This window comes from Calypte anna, chromosome 3 (assembly GCF_003957555.1).
Source record: "Calypte anna isolate BGI_N300 chromosome 3, bCalAnn1_v1.p, whole genome shotgun sequence".
Lineage (NCBI taxonomy): Eukaryota > Metazoa > Chordata > Aves > Apodiformes > Trochilidae > Calypte > Calypte anna.
The window spans coordinates 32,399,059-32,422,815 of record NC_044246.1 but is presented as its reverse complement, the minus strand read 5'-3'; the positions used below and the strand labels follow the sequence as shown (position 1 = coordinate 32,422,815).

General features: G+C 38.6%; 1 protein-coding gene across 3 annotated transcripts in view; it reads left to right on the top strand.

Moving 5' to 3' along the window:
• Nucleotides 1-260: 260 nt before the first annotated feature.
• STXBP5 (syntaxin binding protein 5) overlaps nt 261-23,757 on the top strand; it is a 98,933-nt gene continuing 75,436 nt past the window's right edge. For 2 of the 3 annotated variants that reach the window (XM_030448006.1, XM_030448005.1), the window contains exons 1-2: nt 292-444; nt 2,323-2,420. In XM_030448006.1, coding sequence (XP_030303866.1) covers nt 292-444; nt 2,323-2,420 — 251 coding nt within the window. Of the gene's footprint in view, nt 445-2,322; nt 2,421-23,757 lie in introns of all 3 variants that reach the window. The other variant, XM_030448008.1, reaches the window with a different exon arrangement.

The following is a 23,757-nucleotide window of genomic DNA, read 5'->3' as shown; positions in this document are numbered from 1 at the left end:
GTGTTCTGACCGGCTCGTCTTTGCTTGGCTCCAGTCTCCCATCTCCTAACCCGCGGGCCCCGATGAGGAGCGGCGTTGCGTTGCCGGACTGACGCCTGGCCGCCCTCCCCACGGACGAGGAGGAGTGCTGCCCCGCGGCGGAGAGCGCGGCCCCCCTGATCGCGGGCCGCCCCTGCACCGCCCCCCCGGCGGGGGCTCGTCTGCCGCCTGCGGGGCGGGCGGCGCGGCGGTGACAGCTCGGCGGCGGCGGCGGCGAGGCCGGGGTAGCGAGGAGCGTCGCCGCCGAAGACCATGAGGAAATTTAACATCAGGAAGGTGCTGGACGGCCTGACGGCGGTCTCCGCCGCCGCCTCGGCGTCGTCCGCCGCCCAGCAGCAGCAGTCGGGGAACCGGGAGACCGAAATCCAGGAGACGCTCCAGTCCGAGCACTTCCAGCTCTGCAAGGTGAGTGAACGCTGCGGCCCCCGGACGGCTGGCGGCCGGGGAAGGGGCCTCTCACCGCGGTGGTGGGAGTTGCGGGCTTCGCTTCCCGGTCCCCACCTCGTTCAGCCTCCCCGCCGTTCATGTTTACTTGTTTGAGTGTATTATTTTCGGGGGGGGTGGGGAGAAGAGGAATATGGGGAGAGAAGGGAAGGAAGCAGTGGGTGTAGCTGTACAGGTCTTGTTGGATTTCCGTAGTCATCTTTACTGGAGAGTTTCAGGGTTTGTCGTCTTCCAGGCTCTTTCATGCGTGTAATATTGACCGTGTTCCCCACGGCTTCGTAGGAACAGTAGGATGGATGGGGGAAGGAGTGGTACCTAGCTGTAGTGCGGATGTGATTACCGCGGCGTTTGAGTAGCAGCCTCTGCTAATGGGCCCGAAAGACAGGGGCTCTGTCGCTCTGCATTATTTGGAAATGCATTTATCCTGTTCCTGTGTGCCTAAAGAGGCTATAGACGTTTGTGGTGGTTTCGCTGCAGTGTGTTGCCAAGTCGCTGATGCTTATACTGCAAATGTTCTCCAGAGACAGAGGAAAAGTTACAGGGTTTTTTTTTGTTGTTTGTTTGGTTTCTTTGCTTGTGTGTGTTACAATAACTGCGGTTCGTGTCAGCACACTTGAGAAAATGATGCAGCGAATTAATCCACCATCTGTACCACGAGGAATAAAAACTGATTAGAATACCAATACCCATTTTTATCTTTACAACGCACCCATGGCCTAGCTTGACATGGATGAGCTTGTTTGTGGATTCTGTTCCTTGCTCTGTCTAGTATTGCATGTGTTTCTGCCACTTCTGTAAGTTGTTCGTGAAGGATATGGAAAAGAGCAGAACTGTTCCCAGTTAGATTTTATTCACTGGGAAATACTGAGAGTTGTGGGGTATGTCTGTAACTTCAGTGAAGTAAAAGGAGTGTATAGAAGTTTGCTTTACATTTATGAGGCCCTAAAATAACTCTGCTGTAAGCTAAAGTTTTTGAAATGTAAAAGCTAGTGTTTTGTGTGGCTTGTGTTGTGTACATTTATAAGGGAAATAAGTGTAACACTTTTATCATGTTCTCAATTCTAATTAGGGCCTGTGAAGTGTAATGGAGTTGTTGCCTGGTCAATTAGCAAATTAGTGTTGGCTCACCAAAAAGCTAAATGTGCCAGTGGCTTCATGTTAAGAAAACTTACTGTGGTTGAAGGGTTTTTTGCTTTATTAGTTGGGATGTGTTTTGGTTTTGTTTGTTTGGGGGGCTTTTTTTTTTGGTCCCAGTTGTGGGACTCAGAGAGTGGGAGAATAATTCTGTGGAGTGTGGGTTTGATTTGGTTTTTGTTTTAGTTTTTGGTTTTTTTTAATGTGGTGAGAGAGGTTGCACTGTCATGTGGGGCCTGTTGGATTGAAATTGAAGTGATTCTCAGCAAAGCAGGTTTAGTAGTTTTTAATAGTTGTAATTACAAGTCTGGCTTTGTTTTTTGCCAGACTTTCTAGGAACATCTCAGATTTTAATAGTTTAGTGGCTTTGTTACAGCTGGATATATGATTACTCAAATGAGGTAGACAAAAATGCTGAGTTGATACAGGCTTTCTACAGAAGAAATATAAGATTCCAATTAAGTTTCAGTTAAGTATGATTGTAGCTTGATGAACAAGGATGAATGAGTAACTCCAACTAGAAATACCTTTTGTAATTGGTCCATGTAAACCAGCTGATTTTCTTAGTCTGTTGTTAAAATGCTTTCTAAGTTACTTTCTTAATGGTTATTATCACTGAACCCTGTTCCCTAACATACAACATTGATTCTGTTTGGTTTTGTCTCCTGCTTAACTCATCACTACTGTGACGCTCTGACTTGTTAGACTGTCCGCCATGGTTTCCCCTACCAACCTTCAGCCTTGGCATTTGATCCTGTTCAGAAAATCCTGGCCATCGGGACTCAGACTGGAGCACTAAGGCTGTATCCTTTTATGTTCTGAAATGGATTTAATGCTCTTCACGCCAGTGATGTTTTGATTTAGCTGCTGGAACCATTCAGAAGTCTGGTGGGAACCAGGTATGCAGGAGGGTAGGAACAAAGCTCTTTTCTGTTGGTGAGTGGCCTGGCTGTTTTTGTTGTGCTATGTGTCTGTTCAAGTTGTGTTAGTGATGTGAGGTATCGCTGCTCAGTCCCCACTACCTTATATATAGGTTAGTATTTACATGTTTTTAGATGTTTAATGGTGTGCTGACGGTTTACAGCAGCTGACTGCAAAAATAGAGAGCTAGGCTGAGCTCTGTTTTGCTGTGCTTTATCCTCTGGGACTGTAAAATTCCATGCTGCTTGGTGGAGCCTTTTTGTGTTGATTGTCTTTGGTTTTGTTTGTTTGTTCAGTGGTGTGTGGTTTTGTTTTTTGGTGTTTTTTGTCTTGTTCTTGACATAAGCTTTGTAATACTCTAGTTACATGCTACTGCTTCTGTGTTGCCAATGAATGGTTTCAAGTGGGAACACTAAAGGATATAGGACTTGTATCTCACTAATAGTTTCCAAGTGATTGAGATGAGCAGAAGGAATTTGTGGAATAAAGCACCAGTAACCCTGCTTATTTTTTGTTCACTAAAAACTGAACTACCCATATGTTCACAGCCATATGGTATTACCCAAGCCATGTAATAAACTATGTGTTTGGACTTTTATTTTTAAATGATGTCCTGTAGATTCTTTATTCTACACTGCCATTGCCAGAACCTTACTTTTTAGCAGAACAGAATTAATTTAATTCTCTGTTGTCCTGAAACTGATTGAACTCTGATCTTTTTTTTGGGAAGACTTAGGCCATCTTTCTAGAAAACTTGAGTTAATACCTTTTAAAGTGTAGGTAAATCTTATATTCCTTTGCTGCTTGTATTAGTCTGCAAGTATGTTTTTTGCTTCCTTTTTTTGTAACCAGTCTGTCTGTCAGGTTAATTGCCTTAAGAGGTTTGTCTTTTACAAGTTGAAAAATTAGAACTCCCTCATCAAATCTAAAAAAGATGTGTATCTTGTATGGTATCTAAATCTATTATGGACTCCCAAGGTCTCTTAAATCAGCATCTACTCAGATAGCATGTTACTCAACAGCAGTGACCATGCTGTGCTCTTAATGCCATATTTGAAACCTCCCTTAACTCCATATGTTTTGGGTTTAAAAAGGTGATAGAAATTAAGAACAAAGGGTAGATGGGGGGGGGGGGAGTGCTATTAATTACTCTCATTTGTAGAATATATTAGAAAACAGAGGCATAAGAGTAAGGATTGAGGTTGGAGGAAAGTGCATGTGTTCACAGCTTACCTGTAATTTAGGGTAACGTGATGTTGCAGTTTGGGAAATGATGACTTGTTAAAACCTGTTTACTGGCACTCAGTCATTATTACACCTGTGAATTCTCAGATTGTGAATTGCTTTCTAAATAAACAAGGGAAGTATTGCAAGATTGTGAAAGGAGAAACAGTTACTGTGAAAAAAAAACAACAGTGAGATTGACAGAAAATGTATCTTCTGAGGGCAGGGAAGAAGTTTCATGCAGCAGTTGAAGTCTTTGTGTTTTCCTAGCTTGGTGAAAATGTATCCTTCCTGATCCCTTGTTGGATGTTGATTCTTGAAAGAAGTGTTTGAAACCCCTCAACCTCAGCTCATAGGTTAGGCCTGTTACCCAACAACAGTGCAGAAGTCACATCTCCTGTGGTTACTGTGCCTTCAGGAAAGGGGAGCACAGGCAGCAGGGATAGGCTCGGATGCATTCCCAGTATAAAACCAGACGCTCTCCTTATGCCTAAGGAAACTGGTTTGAAAAGTATTTTGGGAAGGAGTGAAACTTGAAAGAAGTGCCTGTTTCATTCTGTTGCTTAAAGATGGAAACACAACCAAAAAGTGCTTGTTGACCTACAGGATAGGATGCTTTACCTGCTATGGTTTTACAAGCAATAAATAATGTGCAAGAATTTTTTTGAAAGTGGGAGCCACTTACTCTTTAATGCTGCAAAAGTGTTTTTAATTGAAATGAGATGTGAATTAGAAAGACTGAGTCAGTGAAAACTTATTCATTGAGAATTAAATCCTGGAAGTGGGAGAAAAGTCAGTCTTCATTTTTTTTCTGCATTCATGTTGTGAGAGTATAGCAATGATAATGCTTCTTTCATTGCCTACCAGTAGATGGGAGATGGGTATCAGTGTTTTCCTTGCATCTTCAAGTATAGGTGCATCTTGTCAAGCTTTCATTTCCTTCCTATTGCAAGTAAGTTATCACAGGAACTGTATAGTTTTTTAGAAAGGTGGTTAAAGAGAAAATATTCTTAATTTAAAAATTGATCTAACCTGTTCTAGATTACAGATATGTGAGGAAATTAATAGTGCAGTCCTGATTAGTTAAGGCTGATGAGCTAACCCCTTTATAGAACACATTCTCTGTATTTGAGCAGTCTGCAATTTAGGCATTTTTACTTCAAAACCAGTAGTGATTAGAACAGATTAATGTGAACAGAAATTTTCTTAACCACATTGCTGTCTCATTATTCATTGAGAACTCTAACCACTGTTGGAGGAACAGTGATAATTTTAGCACACAAATTACTTTATTAATATTATTTTCTATGAATACAGTGACATGTAAAAACATAACTAATGCTTTTTCTGAAGAACTAAAATCTATGGATGCAAATGTACAGGGAGTTCACTGACACTGGTAAATTTATCAATAAGAGGAAATGTCAAAATAACATCAGCATTGTACTGGATTCTCTGAGTCTATGAAGTGGTTGTGGAAATGAATCAACAGTTGGTGGCGTGTTTAACCTATTAAATTAGAATAGAATTACTCTCTGGTTATGCTCTTTGTCCCCAGTCTTAGATTTGATGGGTTAAAATCAAAGGTAAGCATTGTGGTATTGGTGACCTAGTGTGCCAGAGGCAGGACTGTGCCATTCTGTGCAGCAGTTGCCTCTAGAACTTGCAGTTTTGAGAGAAAAGTCCAGGTGGAGACTTCTTGTCCTGGAAAACTTAAAGCTTCTGAATCACAAAGTTACAGTTTGGGATTATTTACTAGTCAAAATTGAACAGTGTATCCATTTGAAATACAGCTTGATTCTATTTCCAGTTACTTAGAAATATCTCCAACTCTGCTTTAGCTATGGGACTTAAAAGCAAGTGATTCCGAGGCAGACAGATATTGCTTGGCTATTATCTCTAATTAGAAAGGTATTTTTGTGCTTTCCATACACAGGAACATTTAGAGCAATTAATAGCAGAGGCTCTGTTCTCCTTTTTTGAACTATGGACAAAAACTCGGTTCCTTTACTGTATAGGAGGGAAGTTACAAGCTGTAGAGCTGAGTAGAACACAACCCTTGGAGGGAGGTCAAGTGCTGGACCCCAGCTCTTGCCTATAGAGCAGAGCTGCCATGGCACTCTCCCTGACATCAGGGGCTGTAGAAAAGAGTTAAGCTGTTTGATTCTGTTTTTTGTCTTGCGGGGGAAACTGATTGATGAGGTAGGCACAAGAGGAGTAGCACAGCACTGAGTAACGTAAAATCTTGAATGTATTTATCTCTCATATGCCCACGCTCGTCTGCTCACAGGTATCCAGTTGTTCTGAGCTTGTGGTGCTGATCAGAGGACACTTGTTCCAGCTGTTCAGGTGTTTGAGTCTTGCTCTTATGTGTGGCAATTCAGCCTCAGGCTCACCCTTTGCACACTGCTGGATGTTTGTGTATGTGTTCCTCACAAGGACCAGTTGTACTTGTTATTGATTTCAAACTGCTATGATCAGTGTAAACTGCTGGTGGCCTCATTGTTCATAGCAGGCCAATCTCTTGGACTTTCTCCATACTTAAAGGGATTTAGCTGTTGTTACCAGGGTGGAATTCAGCATTTCACCTCCTGTTTCAAATGTGTTACATTTATATCAAGCAATTAGAGGGTCATCTATGCTTTTTTTCTTTCTTGTTTGCATCTGAACCATTACAGCAGGACATGTAGTCCATAGTTTTCAGGAAGTTATGTGCATAATCTACTGTGCTTTATTTTCCCAGCAGATATAAACATCTTCTAATGAGCTAGAGTTAAGTATATATACTCAAGGCTTAATTTTCCTGAATGGAGTAATTAGGTAGACTTCAACCTGAGGCAGCATTCAGCATCATAAGAACTCTGTTCCCATGCTGTCCATAGTTATCACTCTTCTGCTTGATGGTCCCTCTAGAAGACAAATGTGACCTGAGCGGGGTAGCAATTAAACTGTAAAGAGGTTTGAGAAAGCTGAAATGGTCTCTTTTCAGGATTTGTCTATCTTTAGGATGATGTTTCTCACAACTTTAAGATACTAATTGTTCAGGGCTGTGGTCTAACCATTATCAATACTGTGTTTTTTTGTTTGCTTTTATAGGAGGCAGAATAAGCTTTGAAGCTAGAGCAGAAAATTTGGAGGAAATCTCCTGTTCCCTGCTGTTTAACTGGTCCATCTTAAACAAGTTTCTTCAGTTTTCTGTGCTTTCTCAATAGCAAAACTGGGACAGTATATAAAATGAGATGTATTTTGATTGTCTGCCAACATGAATGCTATATCTTTATTGGTGCTTCATGCTTTAAAAACACTCACTTGCAGATTGAAGCTTAGTCTCTTTCTCAGTAGAGAGAGTTCCAAAAAGGAAGACCATTTCCAACAGAAATTCTTGACAATAAAGGAGATAACCATAGAATAATTTTTCTGTGTTCCACACAGACCAAATTATGCCTAGGACTCTTTATTCCCTGGCAGAAAAGGTTCTTTAATTAAAGTTTGGGGTTTTTTTTTTCTGTTCCAAACCCAGTTCACAGGAAGGAGAAAAATTAGATTGTTCATCATTCTGTCATTAAATATCTGAAGATCCCAATCACACTGAATGTCAGCATCTGTTCATTTTCCCCATATTCTTTTCAGCAGTAGAAGATGAATTCAGTGGAAGCAAATGGCTGAAGTTTTCATATATTTGAGACACAGAAAACTTGCTTTGTGTGACTTCTGTTCCCTAGATTTTGTGAGAAGAGCTTGCAACTGTTATTCTTTAACAAAAATAGCTCAAAGCCTGGATGTGTGGTTCCATGTAGTCAGTGTCTAAAGAAATGCTTATCTTGATGCATCTGGAAAGCTTTGCTGTAGATGTATACCAATTTTTTTTTTTCTATTTGTACACTGAGGAGAATAGTCTCAACTTTTGGCAATGGTCTTCTGTACTTCAAACAAACATTCCTGCTTTGGCAAAAGTAGATTGGTGAAGCTACTAAAATACTGCAGTCATGTTAGGCCGAAGAGATTCTAGGGTAATCTGTTAATAAAAAAGTGTTTATGGGCAACCTGCCACCCAGTTCATGTAGAGTAGTTTAAACAAGAAAACAACTTTGCTTAAAACATAAATTAATAATTGCTTTTCCATTTCTTTTAACATTATCACATTTTCTTTATTGCATCACCGAGCACTTAGTTTATATGGATATCATTAGCTCGCTTGCATCTTTTGTTCAGTGAAAAATCCCCATCTCCTAAATTAAGAAAATGAGCTACCTTTGGATATTCTGAAATGGCATGGGGCCAAAGTGCCATTATGAGACACATGACTCTTAAAAATATATGGAATTATAGCAATTTAGTCCTATACAGAGAAAGTCATGACTAAATTCTTCATAATAAATAGGGTGGTGTACTTTTAAAATCCATGGTTACATTTATTGTGAGACTTTGTAGTATGTCCATCAAAGCAAGAAAACTGGATGGGTCTTTGATTTTATGTATTGTTGTATATACTGCAGTTCTACTAAACAGTTTTTAGTAGTAATTGCTTTTGTTCAAAAATGCCCGAAGTCACTATATTAAATCTTGTACTGTGATTTATTTAGAATAAAAAATTTTTGCTTCCCTTGGGCTATTTTACTGACAGAGAAAAGCTTAATGGATATAACCTTGGAACCTGAAACTTCTTGGGTCATAGTGAGTCTGGGGAAGTAAATATCTTTCGAAAGCATGCCAGGTTTGCATGCAAGGCTGCAGGTGTTACGGTAGCACTAGCAAAGCTTTCTTCCTTGTACCTACTAGCTATTTGTGAAACTCTGAGGTGATGTGGATTGTGTGATCTGATGTTGGTAGAGTAAAATGTAACAGGGGGTTGGGCAACTGGGACCCATCTTAAGCTTTCAGACTTGTGTCTGGTACAGTGCTTAAATCACTGGGCTCTTAATTCTTCATTTTACTGGATTTCTTCTTTCTCAGTCACTGTGGAAGGGCTTTTAGGAACTGAGCAGTATTGCTTTAGGAGAAGAAATGAGCAGTTTTAGTAGAGTCAAGTCTGGAAATGTAGAAGCAGCTCACGATTTGGTATGTGATAAGGAAAGCTTGAAAGCACAAATCAAGATTGCAGTGCTTTCCTAAAAAAAACTTCCTGTTTGGCAGAATTTTTTGGAAGTGCGTTAGACTTCTTCTGAAGTGTCCAGGTCTATTTTTACAGAGGTTTCACAAAATGAAGGTGGGTGTTCTATGCACATTACCTTTAAAGTGACAATACATGTGCTATTTTTTGTTTTGTTTTGTGTTTTTTTCTTTTTCTGTTTTTCCTATTGCTCTTCTAAAGCTTATTTTTGTTTCTGAGTTTAATGGTACAGTAAAACCCCATGTTACTTATCAGGGTTCCTATAGAACATCTGTTTTTTCAGGGTTCTCACAGAATCATTCTGGTTGGAAAAGACCTTTAAGATCATCAAATCCAACTATAACCTAACTCTGCCAGCCACTAACCAAACTCAAGTCCATATTCCTTAAACCATATTCCTAAGCATCATGTCTATACATCTTTTAAACACCTTCAGTGATGGTGACTCAGCCAACTCCCTGGGTACCCTGTTCTAGTGTTTAATTTACCCTTTCAGTGAAGAAGTTTCTTCTACCTAATCTAAACCTCCCCTGTAACAATTTGAGACCATTTTCTCATGTCCTGTTGCTTGTTAGGAGGGGGAGACCAACCCCCACCTTGCTACAACCTCTTTCCAGGTAGTTGTGTAGAGCGATAGGATCTCCTCTCAGCCTCCTTTTCTCCAGACTGAACAATCCCAGTTCCCTCAGCTGCTTCTCATAGGATTTGTGCTGTAGACCCTTCACCAGCCTCGTTACCCTTCTCTGGACTCACTCCATCAGTTTAATGTCTTTCTTGTTGTGATGGCCCAACACTGTACACCATACTCAAGGTGCAGCCTCACCAGTGCCAATTACTGGGGACTGTCATTCCTGCTGGCCACACTACTCCTGATACAGGCCAGGATGCTGTTGGCCTTGTTGGCCACCTGGGCTCATGGCTGGCTCATCTTCAGCCTTATGTCAGTCAACACCCCAGGGTCCTTTTCTGCCAGGCAAATTTCCAGCCACTCTTTCCCAAGCTATCTTTGTAGAAGGTCAGTGAAAAACATAAAAAACCCTTGTGAAATATTATATTCTATATAATGTTAAACAGAACTGGAAGATGAGGATTTTGGGTAGAGTTCAGTTTGTCCTTACTGTTAGCAATCTGGTAATGGTTTAGCATTTTGAAAAAATTGTGTCCCTAGCAGTTTTGAGCGTTAGTTCTATGGCAGGTCTTAACCTCTTGGTTCTTCTCTTCATCTTACTACTCTTGGTGAGGCCCATTCTGAAGTGTACAATCAAAGTGATGAAATAATTTTTTTTTAAGACTGCAGATTCTTAATCCTTCAAAGTACCTCTGATTGAATAGACAAGACTGCTTCCTCAGAGATCTAATTTTTTGACATAAATCATATTTATTTGTTTGTGAGCCTGAGGAAGGAGCTTGTGGTACTTGTGAACCTTTGAAGTTTCTTGATTTTGCTGAACCTTTGAACTTACCTTTTTTGACTGAAACATAAGTTTAATTTGTGGTATTGTAATTAGTACTTGAATGCTATAGGTTAATCAAGCATAGCCTCATAGTATTCAACTGATGATAACTTAGGTGACCTTTTTCATGCTAATTATTACAGGCATTTGATAATAGTTCAGCTAATATGCTTATTGAAAGGAAAACTATGTTACTACTTCTATTGATTTCCCATACAAATACAGGTGAAAGTCTAATGACAATTTAAATCTCTTGCAGTGATATCTGTGCCACTGAATTTAAGCATGGTTTAACATAATTTTAGCTTGTAAACATCTAAAATTGAAACATTTCACTAGTGAGGACTGTGGTAGAACTGTATAATTCCTTATTTAGTAGATTTCTAAAATATGCAGCAATTTTGTCAGACTCTGGAGACTCATAGTGAATCCTGATTCATCTCGATTTTTACAATGCTTTAACAAAATTACTTTTTCTGTGGCTATTATTTAGCCTGATTTGACATGTTGATGTTCAGTTGAAGATTCTCTGCTTCAAATGAGAACCATTTTGTCATATAGTTAAAAATCTCTCCTTGGTAAGAGATTCTGGATCTGCTTTTATGGTAGAGAGCTGTACAACTTGATAACAGCCTTGGTCTGCGTACTAGTTGTTCTAACTTAATCACTTCCTGTGAAGACTTAAACTATTTTGAACCCCTATGCTCACTTCCTTTAAAGACTTAGTCTATTTTGAACCCCTATGCTTTTCTTGCCTAGTTTTTTAAATTTTATTTTTAGTGATGTTTTCTTTTATTGAGACAGCCGTATCAATTTCTAATATTGCAGTTGTAAAAACTTTTCACTGAAGTTCAGGAATAGGTCTTCCCTACTCATTTGTCTACAGTAGTTCCACTGTGCATCAGTGATTCTGCACTTAGATTTCTATTTCCTCTAGATTTTATCTTGAGTATCAAGAACAGTGAAAGTAGGAAAAATTTGAAACCTGTGTCTGCTGGAATAAAAACAGTACAGGGTTAAATGCTTTGAGGAATGCTAGGTTATGCTGATTAATTAAAATGTGAAACTGAAATTTTTCAGAGTTGTGCTGATCTTGTGGTACTTGAAAAAGTAAAGTCTGAAGCATTGCAGTTTGCAAGATCAAATACTTGGTCACTGTTCTACAGAGACAAGTTTATAGCTTGATAGAAATAACTAAATGCTGCTTTATTAATATTGGTGAGTGTCATGAGATTGTTTCATAAGTGCATTTAAAAGGTAGTAACAAAATCTGCTTTTTCTTTGGACAACTTGAAGCTTAATTTCCTTCAAAAATTGATAGAATTGCACTGACCACTGCTTCCATGTCTTTGCCTGTCTCACTCAAACCAGACGGTGTCCATGAGAGCAATACTGGATGTGTGTAGAGGTGAGGTTCTCCACCAAGACAGCTGTAAACCAAATTCACTTTTTCATGAGGTATCTGCCATGGATTCTTCAAAACTGAATATCTCCTCCTGCTCCTATAGTTTTGTGAAAAAGTCTTCAGAGGAGCTACTTTAACTCTGGAAACCAGGGAACTAAAGAGAGGCTGCAGATGCAAAGGAAGCAAGGCTTTTGTATTTCTGCTTAATGAGATACTATTTTATTTTGTGTGATTCACACCATTTCAAGAAGGGGCTTGCATTGAGTGGCCTCTTGAAGCTACTGCTGGGCTTGTATTCTGTATGTGTTCCATTAACATTATTAGATCTATAGTTCATGTTAAAATTATATATTTGATGGTTCAAGACTAATCAGCTCAAGAGGTAATCCAGCTCTAATTTTTTTAACATCCAATTTTTGTATCCAATTTTTTGACAGCCTTTTCTGCTAAAGGTCCTGCCTCTTTCCCACCTAGTAACAACAGCTCCTAGTCCGCAGTAGCAGATGTACAAAAGCAATTTACATTTTTCTACTTGCTCATTAGGGGGAAAGAATAGAATGCTAATTTTTTTGTGATCACTTATTGTTAAATTGATAGGATTAGTATGCCTGTAGTTTCTTAACAAATGCTCTATCCAGTCTTACTACCTTGTTAAACAGAGCAGATGTTCACAGTTGAAAAATATTCTTGTCTGAACTTTGTAGTGTTCATATTAGAAGTACAGTTACTAAGCTTTACTGATGCTTATTTATATTTGGAATGGGGTGCATAGCTGTAAATTGCCTGCATTCCCTCTTATACATGTTCCAAACTTGTGCAGCAAACTGGTACTGTGAGGTTAGTTTCATGGCTGCCCTTAAATGTCAAGTAAAAAGGAAAGCCACCAAAAAAAAACCTGAGTAAACTTCTGTTTAAGTGATTGAGATTTCTTGCTGGCAACATGAATATTCTGTCATTCTTTAAAATAATTAGGTGTGAAATAAAACATTTTGGAAAGAAATTGTGGTAAGTTACTAACCTGGAAAAAAGAGATTGTGTAAGGTTATGGACAGGCTCTTCTCTCAAGTGCTCAAAAGTGAAACTAACTTACCTGTGTCTTAGTGCACCTTGGACTGGGCAGAATACTTACAAACTTTAGCTATTACCTTGGTGAAATCCTTCTAAAAAAGACTAATTTCTAAAATTGGAAGGGAATTATATTGTTGCCTACCTACAGGCTTTCATAACTCAGTTAAAGTTGGGTTGGCCTTTACAAAGGTGGTCTTCCACTATTTTAAAGATTGACCTGGAAGGGAAAAAAATAAACATTTCCTTGTCAGGAACTTGTCTCAACATTGAAGTAGTATTTTTCAAACTGAAGTAGAGTTTGTAAGTTTTGTGTGTGATTTCATAGTAATACATGTATTTGAGTTCAAGCTGATGCATATTTGAGATATATATAGCAGTGTATTACATATTTAGAAATATATTTAATGCACTATATTATATGCACTGTTTAAAGAAAATTAGGATTGACTTAAGCCAGGTCTTTGAGACAAAGATCACAGCAGTCAATGTACAAATCTCAAACTGGTAGATGGGTGGATTTATGTTTTTGCTGAGATACTGAAAGTTGGCTTTTTTCTTTTTTAAATTTTTAACTGAATCTATCCTACAAGTTTGGAAAAGCGTGGTGAGAAAAAATAATTTTGTTTTTATATAATACAGTGATATATCCATGTTGTGTCGTGTTTTTCTGTTTTCTGTTCTAATCCCAGGGAAACTGAAGTTACAAATGGTTTTGCAATGCTTGGTCTCCTCAGTTTAGAGAGGATGACAAAGGTGTAACTATGATCAATATGTAAAATGAAAATGGCATACTTGGAAATTCATGGTGAGCTGTTTTTTAGATAATTTTCAGTGCAAAAACTAGGAGACATTCAATAAAGTACTATTAGACTAACTTAAAAAAGAAAAAAATTCTAATTTGAAAATGAGTAGTGAAATTCTAGAATATGGGTTTTGGAGGTGGTGTCAGCAGGCTGTGCTGGTACATTTGGGAGGAGAATGGGCAAACTTGCAGACAACAGTTCTGGAAGCAAATACTGAACTGGGATTTGCCCTCTAACACACCTGTATCAAGTTGTTTATCAACTATGAAGTTGTTCAACACTATGGATGCACAAACTTTTTCATTTTAGTTCAGTATTTCATGCTATAATCATTTCCATAAAGACAATTTTTTGTTAGCAAGGAAATAATCTTTGCTGTTTAAGCAAAATTTATCAGACGCCTGAACAGTTGATGAAGCAGTTTCTGTGGTATGATAAAAAACATGAAAAACCAACAGTCATGGTGTAGTGTAGTGGTGAGTTTTAGCGTCAAGGAAGATGGCATGAAAACTTGTGTGGTAATCACACTGTGATCTGCTAATGTTCTCTGTCTTGGCTTTTTTTCTGCAGTGGAGATTCTGTTGCAATTAGAACAGTGCTGGACAAGTCCAGAAAACAATGACCTAGAGTAAGTGTCAAAGGAGGAGAACTAGTTTGTGCTGTTCTTTAAATGTCATAGTGTGCTGCTATGATGGTTGTATCAAATTTGTCAAAAAAGATGCTACTAATGTTTGCTGTCCTCATCTACAGAGTGATAGGATATGCAGGAACATAAAGTCACTTGCTGCATAAGAGGTCGTTCAAAGAGACTATTCTTGCAAAGGTTTCTATTACTTGCAGAAGGTTTCTGAAATTACATTGCATCGAATTGGATATTGAATATTGGATTGACAGGAAGCTGAACATGAGCCAACAGTGTGCCCAGGTGGCCAAGAAGGCCAATGGCATCCTGGCCTGCATCAGGAACAGCGTCGCCAGCAGGTCCAAGGAAGTGATTCTGCCCCTGTACTCAGTGCTGGTTAGGCCACACCTTGAGTACAGTGTCCAGTTCTGGGCCCCTCAGTTCAGGAAGGATATTGAGGTCCTGGAGCAGGTCCAAAGGAGGGCAACCAGGCTGGTGAAGGGACTCCAGCACAGATCCTATTAGGAGAGGCTGAGGGAGCTGGGGCTGTTCAGCCTGGAGAAGAGGCGGCTCAGGGGAGACCTCATCACTCTCTACAACTCCCTGAAAGGAGGGGGTAGCCAGGTGGGGGTTGGTCTCTTTTCCCTGGCAACTTTCAGCAAGACAAGAGGGCATGGTCTCAAGTTGTGCCGGGGGAGGTTTAGGTTAGATACTAGAAAGAATTTCTTTATGGAGAGGGTGATCAAGCATTGGAATGGGCTGCCCCAGGAAGTAGTGGATTCTCTGGTCCTGGAGATATTTAAAAAGAGACTGGATGTGGCACTCAGTGCCATGGTCTGGTAACCATGGCGATAGTGGATCAAGGGTTGGACTTGATGATCTCTGAGGTCCCTTCCAACCCAGCCAATTCTATGATTCTATGAATTGAAAATGATATTTCAGTTACAAAACATGTAAAAGACTTAAAAGCCTAGTTTGACAATTTTGTCCATGTAGTTTGTTCTACAAAAAATTCTTCACATCCCAAAGCAGGGAATTGTCAGTATTCCCAAACTTTTCATTGTCTGCTGACATTAATAGCACATGACTGCAAATTATACAAGTGTACTTAAGTTGGGCAGAGATTAAGCAAAGTTGGAGAGGATACTTGTTAGTGTTGTCTTTGTGTATTAATGGAGAATCTTCAAAGATGATCAGTGTATGTGCATTCTGTATGAATGCTTCTCATTATAAATATTTTCAGCTCTTATTAAGAACTTTTAAAAATACTTGTCATAGCTGTTTGATACATTACTTTTTGAAAGACTACTAATTAAATACCATCAACCATATTATTTTTGTTGATATTTGACTGGAATGCATAGATCAGTCTCTCATGGTGATTTTTAATAAAACAGACTTCAGTCTGGGTTTGTACAACAGGCAAATAAATCACTTGTGTTTGAGGAAATTATACAAAGAGATTAATTTTGTTAACCAATAACTTCCAATAATTCAAAATAGCAACTATAAAAGAAACAATCTCTACTTGCTTTCAAAACCTAGTCTGTCTTTATATTAAATGTGCAGTTTTCAGTGTCTGTAGGTTACTGGTTTCTTTCTCAATGAATGATTCTTCAAAAGTACTATTTTGCATTTTTCAGGTGTACTTCTTTACAGTGCTGCTTCTGGTGGAGTTAATTGTAGTTTTTGACCACAAGTAGTTTCCAGTAATGCTTCCATTGTGGAATAGGACATCTGAGTGGTCTGAGGCAAATGATCTGACTTTCTCATCTTGTTCAAGACAATTGAGATTGAGTAAAGATTCTCCTTTTGTTAGGAAAAATACACTTTTCTTTTTCTCTTAGTATTTATGCCTCCCTGGTAGAATTCTTTCCAAACAGGAAATATAATGCTTAATTTTTTTTTCCAATTCACACATTCTACTCTGCTAACATTTGAAAGAAAAAAACAAACTTTGGATAGAAATGTGTAAAGATGGTGTTTATTCTCTACAAACTTGTCTAGCCAAATCATGGAAACAATAGGGTTTTTTACATCTTTTTGTTGTCTCCTTGCCCCTCCTTGCCCCTCCTTGCCCCTCCTTGCCCCTCCTTGCCCCTCCTTGCCCCTCCTTGCCCCTCCTTGCCCCTCCTTGCCCCTCCTTGCCCCTCCTTGCCCCTCCTTGCCCCTCCTTGCCCCTCCTTGCCCCTCCTTGCCCCTCCTTGCCCCTCCTTGCCCGTCCAACATCACAAATGATTTAGTCTGAGAAATATCAACTTAAATGCTTTCTACTGCAATTTCTGTCTGAGCCTCCTGTGTTTTTACTCGTAATGCAGAGCATACATAAAACTTCCACATGTTGAAACTTCTAGTAAATTGCAGTAACTGGATGAGAGTTACATCCCAGGTTCCCTCTCTGTTTTTTGATGGAACGGTTTTACAGAATTAATTCAAAACTAATTTTTTTCCATTGCTGAGTAGAAAAAGCTGTAAGACAGTCAAAACGTGAAAAAAAAGTTTTAAAACATTTTAAGCAATAAATTACTTTGTATCAGTGCAGGTTCTCCCAACTCAAAGCGGGTCTGAACTGAGTAGGCTACAATGCCACCTTAATCTTAATGATCTGAATTTGCTGCTTAGGAGCCACCTTGGGGCTGGATGAAGAGTCCTGTTCCAGACAGTACTGTTCTTTTGTCTGAGCCTCTGGCTATTTTCATGTTATGGTATTTTGAAGCTCTGATTTCTGCAGCTGGAAATTTCTGTAGAGAATGTAGGAAACACTGTCCATTTGACATCTCTAACTTCAGGTTTTGACGTTAAAACCTGAGAAAGCAAAGCCTTGGTCTGTGTTGATAGTATCCCTCCAACAGGGAGGGGTTGGTTTTTGTAATAAATTTTTAAAAATTTTTTTTCCAGGTGTTGTACTGTGATGATGATAATAGAGGTTGTTTGGGGTTTTTTGTTTGGTTTGGGGTTTTTTGTGGTTTGTTTTTAAGATGTATGATTGCTAGACCTTTAAATACATCCTCTCAACAAAGTAGCAGCCATCTCATTTTCTTGGAGTGGTGCTCATGTGTAAATTAGTTGCTCAGGATTCCAGTGGGCACCAAATTGTTAAGAAAAGTCCACACTTCTTTAGTTTTGAAATTTAATGAATGTCATTTTGAAGGTAGTTATTTTCAGAAGGAAAGGCTGTACTTTTCCTCAAGCACATCTTTGTGCAGACTTGCTCTTTACCTTGCCTTCTTTCTACAATTTAAAAAAAGAGGAAGGAACAGTGGAAATGTGAATGTCCTCTCCTGGTATGTGGGGAGTAGGAGACAGCAGCACTGTGTGGAAAGGAAAATCTCTGCAGCCTTTCCTCAACCATGGGGCAGTGTAGATAAGTACTCAGCTTTCTTTACCTCTCCCCTGCCCTTTCCTCACTCCTAATAAATTTGAGGTCAAACCATTAAATTCCAATGTGGCCTTTTTTAAGACAATTGCAGTGTTTCAGAGTTATTGCTAGGCATTTCAGTTAAGCTACAGGAATGTGATGGTGTCTTGAACGTGTGGAACAGCGTAATCCAGTACAGCTCTGCATCTATGAGGTACTCAAAATGTGATTTGCCATCTATTAAAGTTCCTTTAAGCCATCATATGAGGAGAATGGGATTTCCCCTTCCCTCGGAATCCCATCAGTTTTAATTATAGGAAGTAGGTTGTAATATTATGGATATTCATTATTTTGGCTACTTTTATTTAGAGGAAAGAAACGGGCCTTTTATCTATGAAATCTGCTGTCATATGGCTCTATCTTGTAGTATAATTACCTACATGCTGTAACTTTTAATAATGTTTTCTGTGATTGCAGCATTTTATACAGAGCCTCTATTTTAGGATGCTGAGATAATAATCCTTTCTCCTTTAGATGGGATATGGGGTTAATCTGAACCATATCTCCCATCTTCTCAGCTTCCTGTTTTCATAAAACTTACAGCAAAGTATTATCTGCATGACTTCTTCCATTCTGTCAAGGTTGATCAAAATTGCTCTTTAGCCTCAGCAGTTACTAGCAGGTGACAAACAAGTGTAACAAACATTCTTCTAATAGGAAAGCAGATGAGCTCTGCCTGAAGTATCATACATAACTTGGAATCTGACCAAAACTTTTAGTACAGAAGTCTAAAAGTGAACATATTTTCAAAAATGTCAACCAAGAAACTCAGTGAAGCTGGATTTGCAGGATAGTAACCTTCCTTCCATCATCTAGTAGTTCAAGTAGTTGCTAGAAAAAATTCAGGGCAGATGATTAGAGGTAATGCTTTGGACATTTTTTCTGTTGATCCATTTTCCATCCTTTCACAGTCTTCATCTGGGCTTGTGGGTACATGGAAATCTTCTAACACTTTCTGAATTAGAGTGCTTTAGCACTGTGCTGCATTTCTGGGGGCTAAAGAAAGGACCCATCTGAAGTCTGAGTGCATTGAGAAATAAGCATACTACACAAACTAAGGAGGCATCTGCAACAACTTCAAAAAGAAGAGTTAAGATGGAATGGGAAGTGTTGTTTTTAATGCTATGCTTTACATTTTAAAATTAGATTTGAGGAAATGCATAAGCAACTTCTAGGGACTATGTCAGCCTTCTAACAGTCCATCTCAAGCTCCATTTCTGGTAAACACATTCCACAAAAATGCCACTTCATGCAAAACTGATTTGCAGTTTCTGTAGTGTAAAATGGAGCTCTGTGTAATAGCACAAATGTCTGGACAAAATAGCTAAGTAAAATCAGTTATTTCAACAAAACATGGTATTCCCCATTAGTATCTTAGGATTTAATAAACTATTTTCCAAATTCTATGAAAAGAACAAAAATTTGACCACTCTAACGAGTAGAAACTCAGCTCCAGAATTCTAGCTCCAAGATGCCCCTTGTTTGTTAGGACAGTTTCCTCTCCATTTTGGTGGAAGAGTGCCATCTACTGAGTTGCTTGAATTGTACCTTGCTTTTTCATTTGTGGTGGTAATTTTGAGCAAACATTCTATAAAATTGTCACTACTACTTGGATAGTAGTGAAATAGTAAGTTTCTCAGTTCTTTTGATTTGCAAAACTAAAAATTATGCCATGGGGGAAGCTTTAAAATAAAATGAAAGCCCCATTCTTAGACTGTATTGCAAAATACTTGGAGTAGCAATGAGAGGATAATTATTGGTGGCTCACATATGTTTGAGGCTAATTTTTACAACCCTAAATGTCATTCAGAATGGAGATTTTAGAGGTCTGTACTAAGGCAGGGAAAACCCTTTATTGCATTGTTTGAATTAGGATTTAGACACTGCTAGTTAACATATTTAAAAAGCCATAGCAGTGGTATTGGTTCTGAACATCACTTTGGGTATCTGGAAGACCTTCCAGTTTGACACCACTACCACAAGGAGTCTGGAGGCATTGTCATGCCAAGGTGATAGAGTGGTAAACTTGTACCTACTGCCTTTATTCCAAATCAAAGTTTCTTCTTTTTGTCTGTATAATGGAAGTGTTTGTACTTCTAGTCTGTGACCCTGTTAGCACTTCAACAAGTGAGTTTGCTGGTAATTACTTCAAAAAACTGTATAAGCCAAAAAACTTGTTATACCTGCATCACTACGAATCAAACTCTTAGCAATGAACTAAATTTGCTTAAAGGAAGAGCATAAAAGTGGATATATGAAGAGTGATAAATTGATTAGCAAAGCTGAAGGATGGTGCAAAAGCTGCTATGGGGTAAGAGAAGAGTTAAAAGGGATTAGTAGTTAGTTTGAGAAAGGAGGTGTTGGTGCCCAAAGGAAAGATGGTGTAAGAATAACTTCTGCAGTTGCTGTAAAAGGAGAGAAATGATAACTGAGTGATGGCAGATTGGGGGGTGGGATGGAGGTGGGAGTGGGGGAGGCGATGCAAGAAACCAGTAGTATAGTTTATGTAAGTTGTAATAGTACCTGTGGTCTTATTCTGTATCATGACCAAACTTATGTAACTGTTTAAGGAGATACAAGTGATACTGGGACACAGCAGACCAGACTGGCTCCTACTCAGCTTGTAGCGAGGTGGGTGAGGACTGGGCTTGTATTTGAACAAACTTGAAATGAATGGTGATTACAGTTAGTGTCTTCTGTCCTGAATATCCAGAGGCAGTGACTTGAAAACATCTGAAGAGGATTTGTTTGGCAGGCAAGAGTTAAGGGAAATATTTTAGATCAGGCTGTGTGAATGAAGAGAGATTTCTGGACCTAGGAAAGCATTGTTTTGCAGCCAGAAGTCAGTGTTGACTGACAATAATTGATTGGACAAGTATTAGCTACATTCTTTGAAAATGTTAAATTGTCTTATTAGATAATATCTATGGTTCTTTATTCTTTCATAAGTTCAGCTTAATAGGTATACAAATTCACTTAACATCTAGTTCAGAAGATTAAATTTCTTAATGCTGCTTTTGGCAATGTCTGTACAAAATATTTGAACACTGGAAAGAAACATTTTTACTCCCAAGTATTCCTCTATTCTAGGGGCATAGCCTTTAGTCTTTGCCAAGAAGCTATGGATACAAGAGTAAAAACATAGTTAATATTGTATGTGCTACCAAAAGGATGGATGAGGTAGGATATCTGTAATAACAAAGTCAAACTGTGCCAAGATACAAACTAATTTGCAAGTGCTATATTTGCATGGAAGTTGCAGCCATTGCCTTCTGACTGTTTATATCTGGCATTTTCCTTATTCTGTTTTCTTCCTGTGAGTTTTCTTGCCTTCTCACCCTCCTGATCTGGCAGAAGGAGAACGCATCACAGCAGTCCATCTGGAATTTCTGTAGTAAATTGCCACCAGTAATTTAATAGTGTTTCCACCTGACAGACTTTAAACTTAGTTTTAAAGTCCTAGTTTGTTTTTGCTTGGTGCTGTTATTTGCATGTAGAAGAGTGGATCTGAAATGTTGCCAAATACTATTGTTCAGCTCTGCAGACGTAAATACTGAGACATGGAGAGGAATAAAGCCAGGTTTAGCTGAGTGATACAAACACAGCAAGATGCTAAGCAGGCCTAGAGCTTTGGAAGGAAGCACTATAATATTGGATTCATTGAAAATAAGATTATATGATACCGTAGTATGGTGTGGGCTAGTATGGAGTCTGAACCTCTCCCAAAAGTATTTTTTTGATTTTTATCTTGTTTGGTAATGCATGGATGTGAAGGGTCAAATTTAGTTTTGTAGACAATGTTGACTGTAGCCCTTTTTGACTTTTTGAATAATACTCTTGCTAAATAGCTTGATACGTTGTTCTTGATGATTGCGAGAGATCATGCTTTGCATGTGCAACTAATAGTTCAAATCAGTTCTGGGCACAGGTAGGATTATCAAAACGGTGAGGAAAGTTGCACAAGTCTGCTCTTGTATTGCTTTAATCCTGCTTAGATGGATCACCAGGACTCAAGTTGTGCCAGGGGAGGTTTAGATTTGATAGTAGAAGAAACTTCTTTTTAAGGATTGTTACACACTGACCAGGATGCCCAGGGATGGAATCACCATCTCTGGAAGTGTTTCAAAGACATGGATGTGGTGCTTGGAAGATGGTTTAAGCACTGGAATTGGTATAATTTGGCTAATAGTTGATAGGTTATAGTTGTACCCAATAATCTTGAAGGTCTTTTCCAAGCAGAATGATACTGTGGTTTTTGTGGAACTCCGTAACTTGATGTAAATTAAGTTTTTATTTTTCATCTTTTGTTGGACTGTATCCAGACTTGGCAGTGGTTACTAATACCACACAGACTTTTAATCTTTATTTAAAATACTGTTCAGAAATCTTTCCATCATGGTGTTTTTTTTCTTTGTTATCATAATTCTTGGGGACCAGGCAAAGCACATAAAAAAACATGTGCAAAGTGCTGGCATTGCTGCCTATAAAAATAAGTTGGGATCTATTAAGTAAAATAGAAAACTGCTACATAGCCATGGCTGTAGTAAAATATGTAGGTATAATAATACACAGTCCTAGAGAGCTATATACTACAGAGTGGTATACAGAAGAATGCTGTGAGTAATCTACTGCCCTTAGTGTTTTGCAAGTTACTCAGATGAGTAGTGTGTTTTCCTCTAGTTGGAGACATCTTAATACATCAAAATTACCAAATGTTTAAATACTGCTAGATGTAACAGCTACAGCTCTGAGAAGTGTCTAGGAATGAATTTTAAAAGCTGCTATACTTTCAGATTTGTCTGAAATCTGGATCTACTACAGTGGTGGCAAAGCTGATACAGCAACATGATCCATATCTTGTGCTGTATCATCAAAACTTTTTATGGCTACATGAGGATGTTAAGATGCAAACATCTGTGTGGTGATACTTTGGAAGGTAAATCTATATTACAAATGTGTCTGGTTGTAACTGGCTTACACTGGAGGTTGAATTAATAGTTAGTGTTTTTGCAACTGTCCTATGTAGTATGCGTCAACAGTAGGTGAAGAACAACTCACTATTCTGTAGGTCTACTTAGGGTAACTTTAAGAACCAAAAAAAAAGAAACCAAAACATACCCACAACCAAACAAACACAACAAAACAACCTTGCAAACAAACAAACAGAAAGGTCCCCAAAACAAACTGATCTGAGATTGTCGTGAAAACTCAGGAGTTAATTTTCTCTTTCAAGACAACTTTTAAGGGCAGATGGGTGTTGAGTTGCACCCATTTAGATAAGCTATAAATAATAATAGTAACTTTAAATAAATGTATTGCAGAGAAAACTCAATGTTGCTAATTTAAATGCTTTAATTTTGGCTTTAATAAAAACAACAGTAAGCATAGGTCTAAAGCTTGTTTGGAAAACAAATCCTTTTGGAACTGTTGCCTTTTCTCACAAATCAAAGTAGTATCGGTGCCATTATGCAACATTCAGTTAGAAAGGTAGTGTGCTTTTTGTATGTATGAGCTCCACTTTTAGCAGTTATGAAAATGAACACTGATGTTAGGAGACGAAGACATTCTCTTCCTTCTTTCAGCTTCAGCTTTTGTCTCTTATTTGCTTTTGCAGACATGCAGTGAAGGCAACTAAATAGATGTTTTATAGGATTAATCTCCCTATATATTTTCTCTACGTATTTTTCTGAGTAGAAAACTGCTCAGAGCAGGTTATTTCCTCTAGAGCTACCATAGGTCTTTGGCAGAGAGATTTTTCTGTCTTCAAAATTAAACTGCTATGCCCATCTTGTCAATTAGAATTTTTGCCTGTTTTGGGGACTGCTCTGTGTAGATGATCGCTGCTTAGTACAGTGAGCTGTTTCACCTCAAGCACGTATGTGCAAGTATAAAGGATCTGGACAAACTGCATTCCCTGGGATGCTGCCTGCCTGTTTTGTGTGGTTGAGAAATGCTTAACGTGTACTGAAAGGAGGATGTATTATTATCCTTCTATGGGCAGTATTTAAGTGACGTACTTTTTCAACTCAGGATGCCCTGCAAAACTGGGAGGCTTTGCATTGCTTTAGAAAAGAAGATTAATGCTGGTTAGGAGGATGATATTAATTTGAGATGA